Here is a 20,584-nt window from a genome sequence, read left to right on the forward strand (position 1 = left end):
ACGGTGTCTACAGAAAACATCTCACAGACACTGATGAGTTGAGAAGAACTCAAACACATGTCCTTGGACCACTGTCGTACAACAAGCCAATCTTCACACTGTATTAAGTTCAAAAGGAAAATGCAGATCTGAGGGGGAATTTGCCACCCCAAAACCCCAGCTTTTCTGTTTCAGGTGGCTTTTCACCAGAATGTGGGAGGCTCCGAGGGACACACGAGGGCGAACCTTCAGTGCTGGAGGGTGCACGGGCCGCAGGGGACACTGTCACGGCACCTCACCCACCTTGGGGCTCAGAGCTGGTGGGGGGACACCCCACAACGCCCCCCACAGCCCTGGCTGACTGAGCTCTATAATCAAGGGCAATCTCAGAACTGAAAATTCTTGAAGCAGACTTGAAGTCAGTTTCCTTACTATGGAACACTCAGCCTTCTCTAAGGAGAAGACAGCTCCTCAGAGAAGCCGAGTTTCTGGGGAGCTCGGCTCGGGCTCACCCACCGGATCTCTTCGTTGATGGTGTCCAGCTGCTCCTGAAGCATCACAGTCAGAGTCTCGGCATCGCCCTGCCCGCTGGGCGACAGCAGAGCGGCCGAGCTGAAGAGGGTGGCCCTGTCGCCCCCGCCGTCAGACAAGTCTGCGTCACTCTCGAACGCCTGGGCCACGTTGGCCGGCACGCTGGCTTGCTGCGCGCGCTCCCAGTCCTTTTCCTTCAGGGTCTGCACCTGGGCACGAGAGGACCACGTCTCGTCAGCGACATTCAGGGCAGCTCAAGTCTATCAGGAACTGAACACAAGTTTACATGGAAGCCCCAACTGTGGATAAACGGGCCATGCTTATGAGACACTGCCATCTCTTAAGCGAGCAGTACTGAAGAAACAGGCAGGAGGAGAATCCACTTCCTAGATGGCCTGGTGACATTCAGGTCTTAGCGTGGATGGGAGGCAATCCTATGAGGTTATTCACAAGGGTGGGCCGATGGAGTCAGAGACAAAGTCCGAAAATTACAACAATACATCTGTGCCTCCATCAGCCAGGCTGAAGGAAAATAAGAAAAAGAAATCCTTCAGCTCCGCAGCCTCTGGGTCCACCTCAGCGGTCACCACTTGTGTTACTCACCGAGGAGCGCCATCCTCGCAGGTCCCCAGCCCTCCGTTTTCCAGGCTGGTCTGAACACGCACAGACAGGCGCAAGCAGGGCCAGCAGGGCTGGGAGGGCCAGCCCCCCGCGGGGCTCCTCCCGGGGCGCAGGCCCGCGGGCTGTTCTGGGGGACGGCCCCTCACACCGCAAGGCGGCTCTGTCACCAGAGACGTGCGGGAGAGGGCCTGCTGGGCTCCGAGCCGCCCTCCAGCTCTCACACCTCACACCCTTCTCTCTGGCACATCTCCCCCCGGCCCACTCTCACCCAGGTCCTGCCTTCTTTCCCAGACGTGACCTCAAAGCAGCCGAGGGGCAGCCTCGAGGTGCTGGCTTGCTGGCTCCCTGTCCCCCGTGGCCAGCGCCCTCGCCCCTGTCTTCGTCACGACCCCTCCCCAGGGCTGGGCCACCCCCTGCACTGGCTCCAGGACCACCTGCCATCATTCCTGCTCCTCTCCAGCGAACCAGCTGCATATGGCTTCACCCCCATCAGCTCAGCCAGCACGTCCTCTCCCTTCTCTCACCTTAAAATCGCACAAAGGGAACCAGCAGATTCCTCCTCCAGGGCTCCCTGCAGCGCCCACTGAGGGTCTCTGAGAGCTCCCTGGGAGAGGCCTCTACTGTCCCCCTCCCCGCCCAGTCTCCAGCTCTCTGCAAGCAGGCGGTGTGCCCCGCTCGCAGGGCAGCTCCCAGGGAGCTCTGAGGAACCCATGTTACCAAGCCCCCTCCTCTCCTTGCCCTCCCCCCACCCCAAGCATGTCTCTCCCTGGGCACCAGGCCCCGCCCTCCCTGGGGTTACTAGTCAGTCCCTTGCGCCCCTTCTCAACCTTGGAATGCGAGGCACCCCACAGCTCTACCCTTGCACCCCCTATCTCTCCACGGGCACCTGCCTGGTGACTTTACCTTGTCTGTGCCTTTAAACACCATCTGTATGCCCACGACCCAAGTCCACCTTGAGCTGAGTGAGGCCTCTCCTGGATCCAGGCCGGAACACTCAGCTGCTGACCTCACAGGTCCCCTGGACACCCCATGGGCTCATCCACCTCAACAGGGCTGAGGCCCGTCTCTTAGCTCCCTGCCCTGACAGCCCTCCTCAGCTCAGGAAACAGGCTCTGGCCTCGAGCTGCTCAGGCCTGAGCCCGGGGTCCTCCCTGATGCGGCCCTCTCTCTCCCTTATCTCCGCTTGTTGACACGACCCTTGATCTATCTCCGAGTGGCTACTTCTCTTCCGGCCTCCGGGTCTCTGTTCCAGGTCACCCTCCTGGTGTCACCTCGCTGGCCACCCTGTTCACACACGATCGTCCCCCCTCCTCTTAGACAACTCGGGCACTCTGGTCTCCTTCCCCTGCTCATTACTGTCCGACAGGCTGCGTGGGTTTAAAAACGGGTCCACAAATTCTTCCATCCTCCTCCCTTCAAGAGGCAGAGGGGGCAACTCCTGCTCAGCCCCTGAGCGAGGCAGGACTTCGCAGCTCACTCTCGCAAACAGAACTGAAGGTGTGCGGCTTCCGAGACCGGGGCGCGAAAGGCCCCGGGCTACATCCCGCGCTCTCGCTCTCAGAGGGTGTTCTGAGGAAAGCCAGGCCATGAAGAGGTCCACACGGCAGGGACCTGGGCCTGTCCCCACCAGCCAGGTGAGTCTGAAAGCCTGCCATCCAGCCCTGGGGGGCCTTCCCATGTTTGCGTCCTCAGGAGGCCCTGAACCAGGCCCACCTGCTGCAAAGCACAGAAACTGGACTGTGACCTGCTCACTGGGAAGTCACTAAGCTTTGCAGTGATTTGTTACATGGCAGTGGATAAAGAACGCACACGGTTTTTAATTCACTGCTGGAGTCCTAGTTCTGACGATGTCTGGCCCAAACTAGCTGCTCACTGAACATGGCAGCTCAAAACACAGACATGTATGAAAAATTACATGCCATAAATGAGGCGAAAATACAAAGGTACTTAAACTTCCAATGAGAATTCTTCTCACTATAAAATGATGGGTATGTGTATCCATTTACTCGCAGGATGATTTCAATCAAAACGGTGCTAATTAGTACTGTGCTGGGCCTCACAGTAGGCCACAAGTTATCAAAATTGGTTCTTTTAAGAAAAAAAAGCATGCCTTAAAAGGAAACTCGTAGCCAGAAAAAGGAAAATGGGAAGACATAAAGCGATCTATCAACGCTTTGTTCCAAAACCATTTCAGGACCACAGTGTGAGGGGGCAGGTGCCTTACAACGTGGGAGTCACATGAAAAGGTGTTTACCTTCCTTCCTCAGGAATTCACCACTATAAAAGTCAGACACAGTTCAGTAAAAGCCGTTACCTGTCGATGCATAGAATCCTTATCTGCGATTTCATTTTCAAGTTTATCATTGAGGTCGTCGTGCACAGAGGTGGCTTCGCGCTGGGCGGCAAGGTAGCATCTCTCAAGGGTAGTGATTCGCACCTCCACGTCCGTGTTCTGGACCATGGCCTACACCGGGCATTGCAGAGTAGAAAAGGTAAGTCATTATCATGGAACATTCCGATACACGTACGCGTGAAAAAGTTGGACTAAATCCTAAGTTTCAACTCAAAAATAAAGTTAGCGTCCTCAAAATTAAAGTCCTAGACACGGCAGTTTCCTCGGACGTGAGCAAAAACGTGCCTACTTAAAATGTCACATTTGCCACGATTGGCACCCATATGTCTGTATTAACGTTCTGTCTGGCCACTCGGTTTCCCAAGCTTCTCTTCAACATAATCAACCCAAACAGCAAAGAGTATACTAAACTACCCTGTTATTGCATGAATTCCAGGAGGAATGGTATCTGGCATGAAGTCACGACCTCTGTCTGCTACACCACACAGGCGGACTGGATCCACAAGAGGGAGGGACCTTCGACAGATCCAACAGGGACCTCTGAGGCTCGTTTCCTCGGGTAAAAGTCGGAAAACTCTCATGCAATTTCCTCAGAATTCAAGTAATAGTAATGAGTGGAAACAGAAGTCAAAGTTTAACACAACTGGAAGCAGCCTTCTCAAGCCTAATTCTTCTAAAGCAGACTTACACCACATGTATGAAAGGGTCAAACCAGGACCAGAACTTGCTGCTGGTGCAACTCCCGTCCGCCAGGTCAAAATCCACTGCAGGTCCCTCCGTAGTCGACTACTAAGTAACCAATGTGGGCAAAGGCCTGACATTAAAAGTGAAAGGTCTCAAGGCCGCTTTTCCCAGAATTCTCTACATATTGAACTCTGCCACCTAATCTCCTCCTGTTGCCAAAGAGTAGTGGGAAAAGGTTATACAAGCGTGCAAATATTCTGTTTTGAGTTCTCACCTTGAGCTCTCACAGAGAATTACTCACACCAAGCTACTAAACAAGGACACCTGCTGTAGCACATGTCGGAGGGGTTCTGTCTGAGACGGTCTCACGGGGGAGGGGTGGGGCAGGGTGGGCGCTGTCTGCCTGCCTACAAAGGAGAGGTGAGGCTCACAGGAGGAGGCCCGAACCCTCAGCACTCTTCTCTTTTCACAATGACCGTTAGGCAGTTTCTCATCAATCATGACAGCCGCAGACACGACCACCAGAAACATCATGACTCTACATGGTTACACAGCACGGGCCTGAGGCTCTGAGGGTGAGCAAACGCCACTCGACCTGTCTGACCGCCGGTATCAATGTCACACATCCCCTCAAGGAGCAGAACCTCAGAAAACTAGAGAAGACGGCCAGGCAAGCTGCCTCAGCAGGGGCCACACAGCGGGCTCCCATCTCTCCGAGAGAACGGGCTCCACAGACGTCACCAGACTCGCCTGAGTGAACCCGAAGGAAATTTCAGCATCATCAGGTATACATTCGACAGGCAGGTGGGGGGGATGAACTGGGAGACTGGGGTTGACGTATGTACACTACTGAGACTATGCGTAAAGTCAACAACGAGTAAGGACCTACTCTACAGCACAGGGCAGTCTACTCAGGGCTCTGTGGTGAAGTAAATGGGTAGGAAATCTAAAAAGAGGGATATATGTAGACACACACACACGTATATATATATATATATATATATATATATATATATATATAAATATAAATATAAATATAAATATAAATATATATATATATATGACGGATTCACTTTGCTGTACAGCAGACATTGACACAGCAGTGTAAAGCAACTGCTAACTGCTAAGTCGCTTCGGTCGTGTCCGACTCTGTGCGACCCCACAGACGGTAGCCCACCAGGCTCCCCTGTCCCTGGGATTCTCCAGGCAAGAATACTGGAGTGGGTTGCCATTTCCTTCTCCAGTGTATCAAAGGGAAAAGTGAAAGTGAAGTCGCTCAGTTGTGTCCGACTCTTAGCGACCCCATGGACTGTAGCCTACCAGGCTCCTCCATCCATGGGATTTTCCAGGCAAGAGTACTGGAGTGGGGTACCATTGCCTTCTCCAAGAAAAAGGAAAGCAACTAGACTCCAATAAATGAATGAATGGATGAATGAATTTTTCAAAGAGGAACACACTGGGCACCCTAGAACTTGTAGAAATGAGGAGTCCACACCCAGGGTGAGCACAGCGCTAGGGATGCCCTCGTGTTGCTCCACTGCCAATGGACCGCCTGGACCAGGCCTCTTCTACCCCAGAGATCTCGACGCAGAGGCGGGGAGGCCGCCAGTCGCGGTCTCGCCAGCGCTCTGTGCTCCTACTCACGCAGCCATCCCAAAGCTCAGATCAGCCGGAGAACAAGGGACCCACATTCCACCTCAGGACAACAGACACGTCCGCTGTCACTCACTTCGCGGACATCCCGCTGTGGTTGTCTGTTCGCTTCCTCGGACGCGAGGAGCTCCTTCCTGGCCGTGTCCGGGTCCTCCTCCGGCTCTCTCACGTAGGCAGAGAGGTTTGCCAGGCACTCCTTCGACTGGCTCTGCTCCCCTGACTGCCTCTCGATGACCTCCTGGAGCTCGATCACCTTAGCCAGGTCTTCCTCGTGGCTTGGGGAGCCGTCGGAGGATCTCTAAGGGGGAAAGGAAGCCTTAGACAGACAGCCTTGTTTTGGGAGGGAGGGAACACAGCATTTCCGGGCAATCGGTGAGGTCAAAACTTTCTTCTGCACTCTGGGAGCTCACACGACCCTCACGGCCACTCAGATCTACATGGTGCATTGCTGACAGGTCCCAACAGCCCCGCACAGACTGGATGGTAAGGCGAGAACCAGACAGAGAGCGAGACCGAGGACTTGCCTTTCCATTGGTGCTTGGCATGTTTACTTGCTCGGGATTTACATCAAGCACCCCGTCCGTTAGTAGCTTTCCCCAGTTATTCTGCTCTTTAAGAATCATCTGCTAAACGTGAAGTCCACCGGACTTTAGGAAGCATCACTACGAACAAAGCTAGTGGAGCTGATGGAATTCCAGCTGAGCTATCTCAAATCCTGAAAGATGATGCTGTGAAAGTGCTATATTCAATATGCCAGCAAATATGGAAAACTCAGCGGTGGCCACAGGACTGGAAATGGTCAGTTTTCATCCCAATCCCAAAGAAAGGCAATGCCAAAGAATGCTCAAACTACCGCACAATGGCACTCATCTCACGTGCTAGTAAAGTAATGCTTAAAATTCTCTAAGCCAGGCTTCAGCGATAGGTGAACCGTGAACTTCCAGATGTTCAAGCTGATTTTAGAAAAGGCAGAGGAACCAGAGATCAAATTGCCAATATCTGCTGGATCATCGAAAAAGCAAGAGAGTTCCCGAAAAACATCGATTTCTGCTTTATGGACTATGCCAAACAAAGCCTTTGACTGTGTGGATCACAATCAACTGTGGAAAATTCTGAGAGAGATGGGAATACCAGACCATCTGACCTGTCTCTTGGGAAACCTGTACGCAGGTCAGGAAGCAACAGTTAGAACTGGACATGGAACAACAGACTGGTTCCAAATAGGAAAACGAGGACGTCAAGGCTGTGTGTCCTTGTCACCCTGCTTATTTAACTTAGACGCAGGGTACATCATGAGAGACGCTGGGCTGGAAGAAACACAAGCTGGAATCGAGACTGCCGGGAGAAACATCAATAACCTCAGATATGCAGATGACACCACCCTTACGGCAGAAAGTGGAAAAGAACTAAAGAGCCTCTTGATGAAAGTGAAAGAGGAGAGTGAAAAAGTTGGCTTAAAGCTCAACGTTCAGAAAACTAAGATCATGGCATCAGGTCCCATCACCTCATGGGAAATAGATGGGGAAACTGTGGAAACAGTGTCAGACTTTATGTTTGGGGGCTCCAAAATCACTGCTGATGGTGACTGCAGCCACGAAACTGAAAGACGCTTACGCCTTGGAAGGAAGGTTTTGGCCAACTTAGATGGCATATTTAAAAGCAGAGACACTACTTTGCCAACAAAAGTCCGTCTAGTCAAGGCTATGGTTTTTCCAGTGGTCGTGTATGGATGTGAGAGTCGGACGGTGAAGAAAGCTGAGCGCCACAGAACTGATGCCTTTGAACTGTGGTGTGGGAGAAGACTCTTGAGAGTCCCTTGGAGTGCAAGGAGATCCGAACAGTCCATCCTAAAGGGGATCAATCCTGGGTGTTCATTGGAAGGACTGATGTTGAAGCTGAAACTCCAACACTTTGGCCACCTCATGCGAAGAGCTGACTCATTGGAAAAGACCCTAATGCTGGGAAGGATTGAGGGCAGGAGGAGAAGGGGACGACAGAGGATGAGATGGCTGGATGGCATCACTGACTCGATGGACATGGGTTTGGGTGGACTCCGGGAGCTGGTGACGGACAGGGAGGCCTGGCGTGCTGCGATTCATGGGGTTGCAAAGATTCGGACACGACTGAGCGACTGAACTCAACTGAAGTCTTCACTAAGAGATACTCTTCTATCAATCTCGAGGGGAGGGAGATGGGAGGGAGGTTCGAAAGGGAGGGGATATATGTGTACCTATGCCTGATTTTTCCTGCGATTTGACAGACAAGAACAAAATTCTGTAAAGCAATTATCCTTCAATTAAAAAATAAGCTAATTGAAAAAAAAAAAAAAGATCTCTCCTGGACGCCCAGCTTTTCCGCTGGTCCTGGGTCTGAGGACAGGAAACAGTGGTGGCAACAGTGTGGGGAACAGATAAACCCCTTCAGGGTCCAGACAGGTCTCACTTATACATGTGGGCGTGTGGTTCAGCCAGGGGAGGTTTTAGGAAGCATGCATGGAAAGTATTTTTATAAACAATGAGTGCGTCGTTTTAACCAACTAACCTGTGGCTTTGTAATGGGATTCTGTAAAGAATACTGATCCACTGCAGCTCCACAGGAGCTTGGTGACAACAAAGTGACTTACTGCAAAATACAGCTGAACTCGTTTAACAGCAGCTGGATAAACTGTGCACTCTCCCCTGATCTCTAACAACTACCCTCAGACAACAGAAGGCTACAAAAGCTAGAAATTATCCACATGGAACTGAAGAGGGATCAATCTCAAATTCAAGTTAAAAGAAGCATTTATAAAAATCAGAAAACAACAAAGAACAGAGCAGGGAAGTGACACACCTGGGCTGACTAGGACTGAATGCAGACAAACACCTGCCTCAAAGTCAGGGACCACGGCCAGGCCCTTCCCCCGGGCCTTGTCCTGAGAAAGGCCTCTGGGTCCCCAGCCTGGCACCCTCCGCCAGGATGGGAGCCCGCCCCACGGGTGCCCACGTGAGTCGGATGGGCAGTACCGTGTCCTCATTTAACAGGAGGGCAAAGCAGGCCACAAAGCGGGCAAGCGGCACACCCAGGTCACCAACCTCAGGGTGACGGAGCTACTCTGCTGTGCCCGGCAGAAGGGTTCCTGGGCACTGAGCTGCCTGAACCGGAGCGCGGCTGCCCAAGTCCTGTGGGAAGGCCCCAGGAGTGCTCCATCAGCGGGCTGGGAGCAGGAGAGGGACAAGGAAGGCCAGCCCTCGGGCCACTGGACTCCAACAACAGGGGCTCATCCAAGTGACCCGAGGGGAGAGGCAGCGAGCTCCCTCCTGAGGCTCCCTCCATCAGGGTTGCTGTGATGGACAGGAGGGCCTCTGGAGGAAAGCGGGATGGACGGCACCACGGTTAAGTGTCCAGGCTCTGATCAGACCAGTCTGCACCGCACCGCTGGGTATGCGAGCCTGGGCACGGTGCCCGGCCTCTCTAAGCCTCAGTGTCCATATCTGCTGAATGGGGATAACAGCAGCCTGGACCTCACCTGGGTGTCTGCGGGATTAGATGACGGGCTCAGAAAGCACTGGACACGGTGCCTGGCACACAGAGTCTCCTGCACACTGCTACCCACCGTCATTAAATTGGCTTCCCCCAAATCTAATATCTATGGCTCTGATTCAGTCATTTCTTTTAAGAAAACACTACGTGGAAATTCCATGGTGGTCCAGAGGTGAGGACTTGGCACTTTCACTTTCACACCGGTCTGATCCCTGGTTGGGGAACTAACATCCCATTAGCTGTGCAGTATGGCCAAAAAAATAAGTAAAGAAAATTTTAAAAATAATAAATACTACTATGTCTATTATAAATAAGCATGAGATGATTAGAAGGCAAACAAGTGGGAGAAAGGCAAACTGTTACAATTGTCCCAACCAATGACCTATTTCCAACAGAACCATCAGTTCAGTTCAGTTCAGTTCAGTTCCGTTCCGTTCAGTCGCTCAGTCGTGTCTGACTCTTTGCGACCCCATGAATTGTAGCACGCCAGGCCTCCCTGTCCATCACTAACTCCCGGAGTCCACCCAAACCCATGTCCATCGAGTCAGTGATGCCATCCAGCCATCTCATCCTCTATTGTCCCCTTCTCCTCCTGCCCCCAATCCTACCCAGCATTAGGGTCTTTTCCAATGAGTCAACTCTTCGCGTGAGGTGGCCAAAGTACTGGAGTTTCAGCTTCAAAATCAGTCCTTCCAATGAACACCCAGGATTGATCTCCTTTAGGATGGATTGATTGCATCATCAGCATATTTTAAGTGGTGGGCGAGTTTCATTACTTCTATTAAAATGTCAATCATCCACCAGTACGTAACCACATAGTGTTCATTCACTAACACGATAAGGACTCTAATACTTCACAGAGAAACAAAGGCATGCTAAATTACTAAATAGTTTACCTTTCGACGATGCTTCCTTAACTCACTAGACTGATAGATGCATGCAAAGAAATGAAGAGAAACCAGATTTATTGCGACTTTGAAGCTAAAAATTCAAGAATCAATATAGGCAAAGACAGTAAAGCAAAAATGACGGCAAACATATAAGTGAGATGTAGATTTAGAGAACATGTAACTGGAAACAGAACAATTTGTTGGACCACATTAGTTAAATAAGCTATTCAAGATTTACTAGAGAAACACTATACATTATTCCTCAGGAAGATACAATTCTATTACAACATCATGATTTGTTAAAGCACAGCACTGTGTACAACAAAGGGCCTTAACAGTTGTCTGTTCTCAGCCAAACCTCTCTATAAGTTAGTTTCTCTTAATAAAAAAAACATGTTATACTTTAAAATAGTAATTTAACTGACGAGGAAGTTGCCGTAATACCTATTTTAACACTGAACAGATCTAACCACCTGTTGGACATTAATGTAAAATCGTTACCTAGAATTTGATTTCAAACTTCTGAAAATAAATTCATTAAAGCAGGTACCCTATGAAAATATGTAAGAATGAAAGCTAGCGTAACAGCAGGTGGAGTCTTCACATTTTATGAACCATAGAAGATACTTTGTAAAAGAGTCTCGTAGAGACATTAAGCATGCAAAAGCTGATGAGATTTACAGTCTCAAATACAAGCACCAACACAGAAAGGATGTTGTGTCAAAAGTCCATTAATTCTACACATAAGAGGATCATTTCTTCAGGTAAGCATAATCTCAGTTATGAATTACACAGGTTCTGTAGTGTATCATCCATCTACATTATGCTTGTAACTGCACAGTGATAACAATAATTCAAACTTAGTGCTATGGGGGAAAAACACCATTTAATGAGACATGAAGACAAAGCAGAAACCCGACTAAGGGGACACACGCTGTGGACCCCAGACTGCTATGACCAGAGCAAGTGGGAGGACGGGGGAGGGGAGATGGATGGGTAAACTACAGCCTCGGGGGGGTGCGGTTGTGGGAAGCTGGGGTCTGGATTGATGACAACGAAGCAGACAACAGGATGAGACAGGAAATCAAAACCAACGATGAAAGCAGACACACCGTCAGAGAACTCCAGCAACAAGAAAAAATATACAGAACTGTTCTTTTACAAATACTCGGAAAGAAATCAAGCATGAAACCACAGAGAAATCGTCAAAGAATACACACTATCAACTAATTGGCCAGTGATGCATATTATAAAACCAATGTGTCAAAAGACCACAAAATAGACCAGTTATCACTTCACATGCTGCTAAAATGATTCACAGTTAATTTAATTATATGCTGACTAACAATGCAGCTAACATGAAATGGGTGGTAACAAAAAAAGTGATAATACAAGTGCAGTTACAAAGCAGAGTGTTGTAGACATGATTTCACAGGGTAAACAGCAATGCGCTCAGGAAACCTAAGCTAAACATGGAAGAAAGCAGGAACATGCGCTTCAGAGCTGCACACTCTGTCACCAAAAGCCCTAGGTCGTCATCCCATTTTTAGACTCAGAAGAGTGAGGAAGCCCAACTTCTTCCCTGGGGCCCTGGGGCACCAGGCTTTTAACCTGGTTTCACACCCAGAGCTGGCCTGAGCGTGCAGCCAGGTCCAGCAGCAAGCAGACCAGTTTAGATTCTTGGTTTTGTTCCCACCGCATGGCCTGCAGCCTGCAGCCAGGTATCCCCAATGAAAAATGTGCTGCGTGGGTCTCACACGCCAGGAGAGCTGCCTATGGTTACTTTCACAAGGCTGTCTACTCGGTGACAACAGCAACTTCCCTGCACCTGCTGTGTCCAGCACAGGCCGGGCCCAACGTTACAGAGGCAGGCCCTGGCTGAGTTCATGATGACGTGCTAAGCCGGTGGTCCAAATATCAAGACTAATTTGTTGCTGTGCGAGTATGGAATGATTAAAGACTAGGCAGTTTTTAAAAATCTTAGACCTCTAAGCGTAGCAAATGTACCTGAGTTTCTTCTGGGTAAAAACAGAAAAAACAAAAAACAAACAAACAAAAAAGAAAGCCAGTGTGCTGGGGGAGGGACGTGGCAGGGAGGAGGCAGACACATACCAGAGTCTTGATGTCCCGCTGGTCTACTTTCCGCGCCGAGCTGTGCCGCCTCCTTGGGGGCTTGGCGCGCCCACTGCTGGGCGGGCAGGAGCTGGCGAGCGAGGAGGCGGGACACAGGTTGAGGGAGCTCGAGGATTTACAACAACGAAGGTTGCCTAAGCTCCCCTTGCCCACCCTGCTCTCAGTATCCTCGGCCCGCTGCTCCGTGTTCTCCTTCTCTTCTTCGATCAACCTAAAATAGAATAAAACCCGTCACCTGCCTTTGTCAGCAGAGGAACGTGTCTGGACAACAAATGTGGGCTTGCATTCTGTGTCACGATTAGCATATTCCAGGAACAGTTGCTCAATTAACATCTCAGCAAAAAGGTTCAACTTTCCCTCTTTTCAATATTCTCAAACTTAGAATAACTTATCCTTGAGTCTTACAAAGTGGCCCCTGATCATTCTCGTTTGATTTGACTGGTTTACTCTAACATTCTGACGGGGCCTGGGTGGCGCCTCTCTCCCTGTGAGGAGATAACCTGAAGTTGACAACCTTTACCTTCCCTGCTCTCAGGGCAGAGATGCACGGCAGTGCCTCAAGTCTATTCCGCTGGGAATCAGGAACTCTGTACAATCAAAACAGTGAGCCACGAACAAGCTGGAGTTTCTAAACACAAGTCTCTAGACCAGATGAAGTGCTGAATTGATTTTTTTATTTTTTAGGTTGTCTATGTACAAATGCATCACTTGATGAAGTTCTCCACCAGCTTTGTGTGAGTTTCTGGACTCATGTCAATGTGCTGCATTAACCTAGAATTCACAGTTACTGCTCTTCTCCCCTAATGTCTCGCGGATGATGTTATATAGCAGTTTAAATATTCGATTATGCATATAACATGATTTTCAAAATAAAATACAAGATTCTCGCAGGTCGTCACCTCTCCAGTTTCACTTCTCCTTATACACCCTGAAAGTTTTTCACTGTTGATAACAAGTTGATGGAAAGAATTTACCATTTACCTCAAGTCAACATGTTACCTAAGGAAAAATCACTTTTACCTGACAACATGCTGTAAAAATAAACATATTAATATGTAACCGTTCCGTATTTCCTGGGGGAGGGGGAAAGACAATCTTTCTGAGCTGTCTGTGCTCAAACACGGCCCACAAAGCAGTCTGTCTCAGCGTCAAACGTGCAGGCGGCACCACCTGCGTTTGCTGGTTGTGCCCTTCACCCCTGCCTTTCCCCCGGGCCCCCCGCACTCGGCTGACAGGAACGGGCACCTCGGCCTGGGCTGACGTGACAAGAACAGTCTGAGCAGCAGCTCTGCCAGGTCCTGTGCAGGGTCACCGGCCTGTGGCCACTCTGAACGTGGACAAGGGACAGGAGGCAGAGCTGTGCGGGTGCGGCACCAGGCTGGCCTCGGGGCCCCCAGCCACCTGGCCGCACCCAGACCCAAGGCCCCTGCTCGCCATGAGGCGGGCCTTTGGATTCTATCCCGTTTGTAAACTGTTATAACAGCCCAGACGGTGTCTACAGAAAACATCTCACAGACACTGATGAGTTGAGAAGAACTCAAACACATGTCCTTGGACCACTGTCGTACAACAAGCCAATCTTCACACTGTATTAAGTTCAAAAGGAAAATGCAGATCTGAGGGGGAATTTGCCACCCCAAAACCCCAGCTTTTCTGTTTCAGGTGGCTTTTCACCAGAATGTGGGAGGCTCCGAGGGACACACGAGGGCGAACCTTCAGTGCTGGAGGGTGCACGGGCCGCAGGGGACACTGTCACGGCACCTCACCCACCTTGGGGCTCAGAGCTGGTGGGGGGACACCCCACAACGCCCCCCACAGCCCTGGCTGACTGAGCTCTATAATCAAGGGCAATCTCAGAACTGAAAATTCTTGAAGCAGACTTGAAGTCAGTTTCCTTACTATGGAACACTCAGCCTTCTCTAAGGAGAAGACAGCTCCTCAGAGAAGCCGAGTTTCTGGGGAGCTCGGCTCGGGCTCACCCACCGGATCTCTTCGTTGATGGTGTCCAGCTGCTCCTGAAGCATCACAGTCAGAGTCTCGGCATCGCCCTGCCCGCTGGGCGACAGCAGAGCGGCCGAGCTGAAGAGGGTGGCCCTGTCGCCCCCGCCGTCAGACAAGTCTGCGTCACTCTCGAACGCCTGGGCCACGTTGGCCGGCACGCTGGCTTGCTGCGCGCGCTCCCAGTCCTTTTCCTTCAGGGTCTGCACCTGGGCACGAGAGGACCACGTCTCGTCAGCGACATTCAGGGCAGCTCAAGTCTATCAGGAACTGAACACAAGTTTACATGGAAGCCCCAACTGTGGATAAACGGGCCATGCTTATGAGACACTGCCATCTCTTAAGCGAGCAGTACTGAAGAAACAGGCAGGAGGAGAATCCACTTCCTAGATGGCCTGGTGACATTCAGGTCTTAGCGTGGATGGGAGGCAATCCTATGAGGTTATTCACAAGGGTGGGCCGATGGAGTCAGAGACAAAGTCCGAAAATTACAACAATACATCTGTGCCTCCATCAGCCAGGCTGAAGGAAAATAAGAAAAAGAAATCCTTCAGCTCCGCAGCCTCTGGGTCCACCTCAGCGGTCACCACTTGTGTTACTCACCGAGGAGCGCCATCCTCGCAGGTCCCCAGCCCTCCGTTTTCCAGGCTGGTCTGAACACGCACAGACAGGCGCAAGCAGGGCCAGCAGGGCTGGGAGGGCCAGCCCCCCGCGGGGCTCCTCCCGGGGCGCAGGCCCGCGGGCTGTTCTGGGGGACGGCCCCTCACACCGCAAGGCGGCTCTGTCACCAGAGACGTGCGGGAGAGGGCCTGCTGGGCTCCGAGCCGCCCTCCAGCTCTCACACCTCACACCCTTCTCTCTGGCACATCTCCCCCCGGCCCACTCTCACCCAGGTCCTGCCTTCTTTCCCAGACGTGACCTCAAAGCAGCCGAGGGGCAGCCTCGAGGTGCTGGCTTGCTGGCTCCCTGTCCCCCGTGGCCAGCGCCCTCGCCCCTGTCTTCGTCACGACCCCTCCCCAGGGCTGGGCCACCCCCTGCACTGGCTCCAGGACCACCTGCCATCATTCCTGCTCCTCTCCAGCGAACCAGCTGCATATGGCTTCACCCCCATCAGCTCAGCCAGCACGTCCTCTCCCTTCTCTCACCTTAAAATCGCACAAAGGGAACCAGCAGATTCCTCCTCCAGGGCTCCCTGCAGCGCCCACTGAGGGTCTCTGAGAGCTCCCTGGGAGAGGCCTCTACTGTCCCCCTCCCCGCCCAGTCTCCAGCTCTCTGCAAGCAGGCGGTGTGCCCCGCTCGCAGGGCAGCTCCCAGGGAGCTCTGAGGAACCCATGTTACCAAGCCCCCTCCTCTCCTTGCCCTCCCCCCACCCCAAGCATGTCTCTCCCTGGGCACCAGGCCCCGCCCTCCCTGGGGTTACTAGTCAGTCCCTTGCGCCCCTTCTCAACCTTGGAATGCGAGGCACCCCACAGCTCTACCCTTGCACCCCCTATCTCTCCACGGGCACCTGCCTGGTGACTTTACCTTGTCTGTGCCTTTAAACACCATCTGTATGCCCACGACCCAAGTCCACCTTGAGCTGAGTGAGGCCTCTCCTGGATCCAGGCCGGAACACTCAGCTGCTGACCTCACAGGTCCCCTGGACACCCCATGGGCTCATCCACCTCAACAGGGCTGAGGCCCGTCTCTTAGCTCCCTGCCCTGACAGCCCTCCTCAGCTCAGGAAACAGGCTCTGGCCTCGAGCTGCTCAGGCCTGAGCCCGGGGTCCTCCCTGATGCGGCCCTCTCTCTCCCTTATCTCCGCTTGTTGACACGACCCTTGATCTATCTCCGAGTGGCTACTTCTCTTCCGGCCTCCGGGTCTCTGTTCCAGGTCACCCTCCTGGTGTCACCTCGCTGGCCACCCTGTTCACACACGATCGTCCCCCCTCCTCTTAGACAACTCGGGCACTCTGGTCTCCTTCCCCTGCTCATTACTGTCCGACAGGCTGCGTGGGTTTAAAAACGGGTCCACAAATTCTTCCATCCTCCTCCCTTCAAGAGGCAGAGGGGGCAACTCCTGCTCAGCCCCTGAGCGAGGCAGGACTTCGCAGCTCACTCTCGCAAACAGAACTGAAGGTGTGCGGCTTCCGAGACCGGGGCGCGAAAGGCCCCGGGCTACATCCCGCGCTCTCGCTCTCAGAGGGTGTTCTGAGGAAAGCCAGGCCATGAAGAGGTCCACACGGCAGGGACCTGGGCCTGTCCCCACCAGCCAGGTGAGTCTGAAAGCCTGCCATCCAGCCCTGGGGGGCCTTCCCATGTTTGCGTCCTCAGGAGGCCCTGAACCAGGCCCACCTGCTGCAAAGCACAGAAACTGGACTGTGACCTGCTCACTGGGAAGTCACTAAGCTTTGCAGTGATTTGTTACATGGCAGTGGATAAAGAACGCACACGGTTTTTAATTCACTGCTGGAGTCCTAGTTCTGACGATGTCTGGCCCAAACTAGCTGCTCACTGAACATGGCAGCTCAAAACACAGACATGTATGAAAAATTACATGCCATAAATGAGGCGAAAATACAAAGGTACTTAAACTTCCAATGAGAATTCTTCTCACTATAAAATGATGGGTATGTGTATCCATTTACTCGCAGGATGATTTCAATCAAAACGGTGCTAATTAGTACTGTGCTGGGCCTCACAGTAGGCCACAAGTTATCAAAATTGGTTCTTTTAAGAAAAAAAAGCATGCCTTAAAAGGAAACTCGTAGCCAGAAAAAGGAAAATGGGAAGACATAAAGCGATCTATCAACGCTTTGTTCCAAAACCATTTCAGGACCACAGTGTGAGGGGGCAGGTGCCTTACAACGTGGGAGTCACATGAAAAGGTGTTTACCTTCCTTCCTCAGGAATTCACCACTATAAAAGTCAGACACAGTTCAGTAAAAGCCGTTACCTGTCGATGCATAGAATCCTTATCTGCGATTTCATTTTCAAGTTTATCATTGAGGTCGTCGTGCACAGAGGTGGCTTCGCGCTGGGCGGCAAGGTAGCATCTCTCAAGGGTAGTGATTCGCACCTCCACGTCCGTGTTCTGGACCATGGCCTACACCGGGCATTGCAGAGTAGAAAAGGTAAGTCATTATCATGGAACATTCCGATACACGTACGCGTAAAAAAGTTGGACTAAATCCTAAGTTTCAACTCAAAAATAAAGTTAGCGTCCTCAAAATTAAAGTCCTAGACACGGCAGTTTCCTCGGACGTGAGCAAAAACGTGCCTACTTAAAATGTCACATTTGCCACGATTGGCACCCATATGTCTGTATTAACGTTCTGTCTGGCCACTCGGTTTCCCAAGCTTCTCTTCAACATAATCAACCCAAACAGCAAAGAGTATACTAAACTACCCTGTTATTGCATGAATTCCAGGAGGAATGGTATCTGGCATGAAGTCACGACCTCTGTCTGCTACACCACACAGGCGGACTGGATCCACAAGAGGGAGGGACCTTCGACAGATCCAACAGGGACCTCTGAGGCTCGTTTCCTCGGGTAAAAGTCGGAAAACTCTCATGCAATTTCCTCAGAATTCAAGTAATAGTAATGAGTGGAAACAGAAGTCAAAGTTTAACACAACTGGAAGCAGCCTTCTCAAGCCTAATTCTTCTAAAGCAGACTTACACCACATGTATGAAAGGGTCAAACCAGGACCAGAACTTGCTGCTGGTGCAACTCCCGTCCGCCAGGTCAAAATCCACTGCAGGTCCCTCCGTAGTCGACTACTAAGTAACCAATGTGGGCAAAGGCCTGACATTAAAAGTGAAAGGTCTCAAGGCCGCTTTTCCCAGAATTCTCTACATATTGAACTCTGCCACCTAATCTCCTCCTGTTGCCAAAGAGTAGTGGGAAAAGGTTATACAAGCGTGCAAATATTCTGTTTTGAGTTCTCACCTTGAGCTCTCAGAGAATTACTCACACCAAGCTACTAAACAAGGACACCTGCTGTAGCACATGTCGGAGGGGTTCTGTCTGAGACGGTCTCACGGGGGAGGGGTGGGGCAGGGTGGGCGCTGTCTGCCTGCCTACAAAGGAGAGGTGAGGCTCACAGGAGGAGGCCCGAACCCTCAGCACTCTTCTCTTTTCACAATGACCGTTAGGCAGTTTCTCATCAATCATGACAGCCGCAGACACGACCACCAGAAACATCATGACTCTACATGGTTACACAGCACGGGCCTGAGGCTCTGAGGGTGAGCAAACGCCACTCGACCTGTCTGACCGCCGGTATCAATGTCACACATCCCCTCAAGGAGCAGAACCTCAGAAAACTAGAGAAGACGGCCAGGCAAGCTGCCTCAGCAGGGGCCACACAGCGGGCTCCCATCTCTCCGAGAGAACGGGCTCCACAGACGTCACCAGACTCGCCTGAGTGAACCCGAAGGAAATTTCAGCATCATCAGGTATACATTCGACAGGCAGGTGGGGGGGATGAACTGGGAGACTGGGGTTGACGTATGTACACTACTGAGACTATGCGTAAACTCAACAACGAGTAAGGACCTACTCTACAGCACAGGGCAGTCTACTCAGGGCTCTGTGGTGAAGTAAATGGGTAGGAAATCTAAAAAGAGGGATATATGTAGACACACACACACGTATATATATATATATATATAAATATAAATATAAATATAAATATATATATATATGACGGATTCACTTTGCTGTACAGCAGACATTGACACAGCAGTGTAAAGCAACTGCTAACTGCTAAGTCGCTTCGGTCGTGTCCGACTCTGTGCGACCCCACAGACGGTAGCCCACCAGGCTCCCCTGTCCCTGGGATTCTCCAGGCAAGAATACTGGAGTGGGTTGCCATTTCCTTCTCCAGTGTATCAAAGGGAAAAGTGAAAGTGAAGTCGCTCAGTTGTGTCCGACTCTTAGCGACCCCATGGACTGTAGCCTACCAGGCTCCTCCATCCATGGGATTTTCCAGGCAAGAGTACTGGAGTGGGGTACCATTGCCTTCTCCAAGAAAAAGGAAAGCAACTAGACTCCAATAAATGAATGAATGGATGAATGAATTTTTCAAAGAGGAACACACTGGGCACCCTAGAACTTGTAGAAATGAGGAGTCCACACCCAGGGTGAGCACAGCGCTAGGGATGCCCTCGTGTTGCTCCACTGCCAATGGACCGCCTGGACCAGGCCTCTTCTACCCCAGAGATCTCGACGCAGAGGCGGGGAGGCCGCCAGTCGCGGTCTCGCCAGCGCTCTGTGCTCCTACTCACGCAGCCATCCCAAAGCTCAGATCAGCCGGAGAACAAGGGACCCACATTCCACCTCAGGACAACAGACACGTCCGCTGTCACTCACTTCGCGGACATCCCGCTGTGGTTGTCTGTTCGCTTCCTCGGACGCGAGGAGCTCCTTCCTGGCCGTGTCCGGGTCCTCCTCCGGCTCTCTCACGTAGGCAGAGAGGTTTGCCAGGCACTCCTTCGACTGGCTCTGCTCCCCTGACTGCCTCTCGATGACCTCCTGGAGCTCGATCACCTTAGCCAGGTCTTCCTCGTGGCTTGGGGAGCCGTCGGAGGATCTCTAAGGGGGAAAGGAAGCCTTAGACAGACAGCCTTGTTTTGGGAGGGAGGGAACACAGCATTTCCGGGCAATCGGTGAGGTCAAAACTTTCTTCTGCACTCTGGGAGCTCACACGACCCTCACGGCCACTCAGATCTACATGGTGCATTGCTGACAGGTCCCAACAGCCCCGCACAGACTGGATGGTAAGGCGAGAACCAGACAGAGAGCGAGACCGAGGACTTGCCTTTCCATTGGTGCTTGGCATGTTTACTTGCTCGGGATTTACATCAAGCACCCCGTCCGTTAGTAGCTTTCCCCAGTTATTCTGCTCTTTAAGAATCATCTGCTAAACGTGAAGTCCACCGGACTTTAGGAAGCATCACTACGAACAAAGCTAGTGGAGCTGATGGAATTCCAGCTGAGCTATCTCAAATCCTGAAAGATGATGCTGTGAAAGTGCTATATTCAATATGCCAGCAAATATGGAAAACTCAGCGGTGGCCACAGGACTGGAAATGGTCAGTTTTCATCCCAATCCCAAAGAAAGGCAATGCCAAAGAATGCTCAAACTACCGCACAATGGCACTCATCTCACGTGCTAGTAAAGTAATGCTTAAAATTCTCTAAGCCAGGCTTCAGCGATAGGTGAACCGTGAACT

General features: G+C 51.5%; 1 protein-coding gene and 1 long non-coding RNA gene across 2 annotated transcripts in view; one reads left to right on the top strand and one right to left on the bottom strand.

Annotated features, from left to right (window-relative positions):
- Nucleotides 1-20,584, bottom strand: part of LOC145505797 (uncharacterized) — a 188,764-nt gene that overhangs the window by 126,213 nt on the left and 41,967 nt on the right. The window contains exons 15-21 of the mRNA XM_081488700.1: nucleotides 19,722-19,943; nucleotides 17,300-17,449; nucleotides 14,350-14,573; nucleotides 12,346-12,577; nucleotides 5,898-6,119; nucleotides 3,446-3,595; nucleotides 496-719 (exon numbers count right to left, since the gene is read on the bottom strand). Of these exons, the coding sequence (XP_081344826.1) occupies nucleotides 496-719; nucleotides 3,446-3,595; nucleotides 5,898-6,119; nucleotides 12,346-12,577; nucleotides 14,350-14,573; nucleotides 17,300-17,449; nucleotides 19,722-19,943 (1,424 nt within the window). The remainder of the gene's footprint in view (nucleotides 1-495; nucleotides 720-3,445; nucleotides 3,596-5,897; nucleotides 6,120-12,345; nucleotides 12,578-14,349; nucleotides 14,574-17,299; nucleotides 17,450-19,721; nucleotides 19,944-20,584) is intronic.
- Nucleotides 7,114-13,142, top strand: LOC145507022 (uncharacterized). The gene is made up of 2 exons (XR_014054507.1): nucleotides 7,114-7,688; nucleotides 10,067-13,142. It is a non-coding gene; the product is annotated as an uncharacterized LOC145507022 (long non-coding RNA).

The sequence above is a fragment of the Giraffa tippelskirchi genome, chromosome 1 (genome assembly GCF_054371585.1).
Source record: "Giraffa tippelskirchi isolate mGirTip1 chromosome 1, T2T-mGirTip1v1.2.pri, whole genome shotgun sequence".
In the NCBI taxonomy this organism is placed as follows: domain Eukaryota; kingdom Metazoa; phylum Chordata; class Mammalia; order Artiodactyla; family Giraffidae; genus Giraffa; species Giraffa tippelskirchi.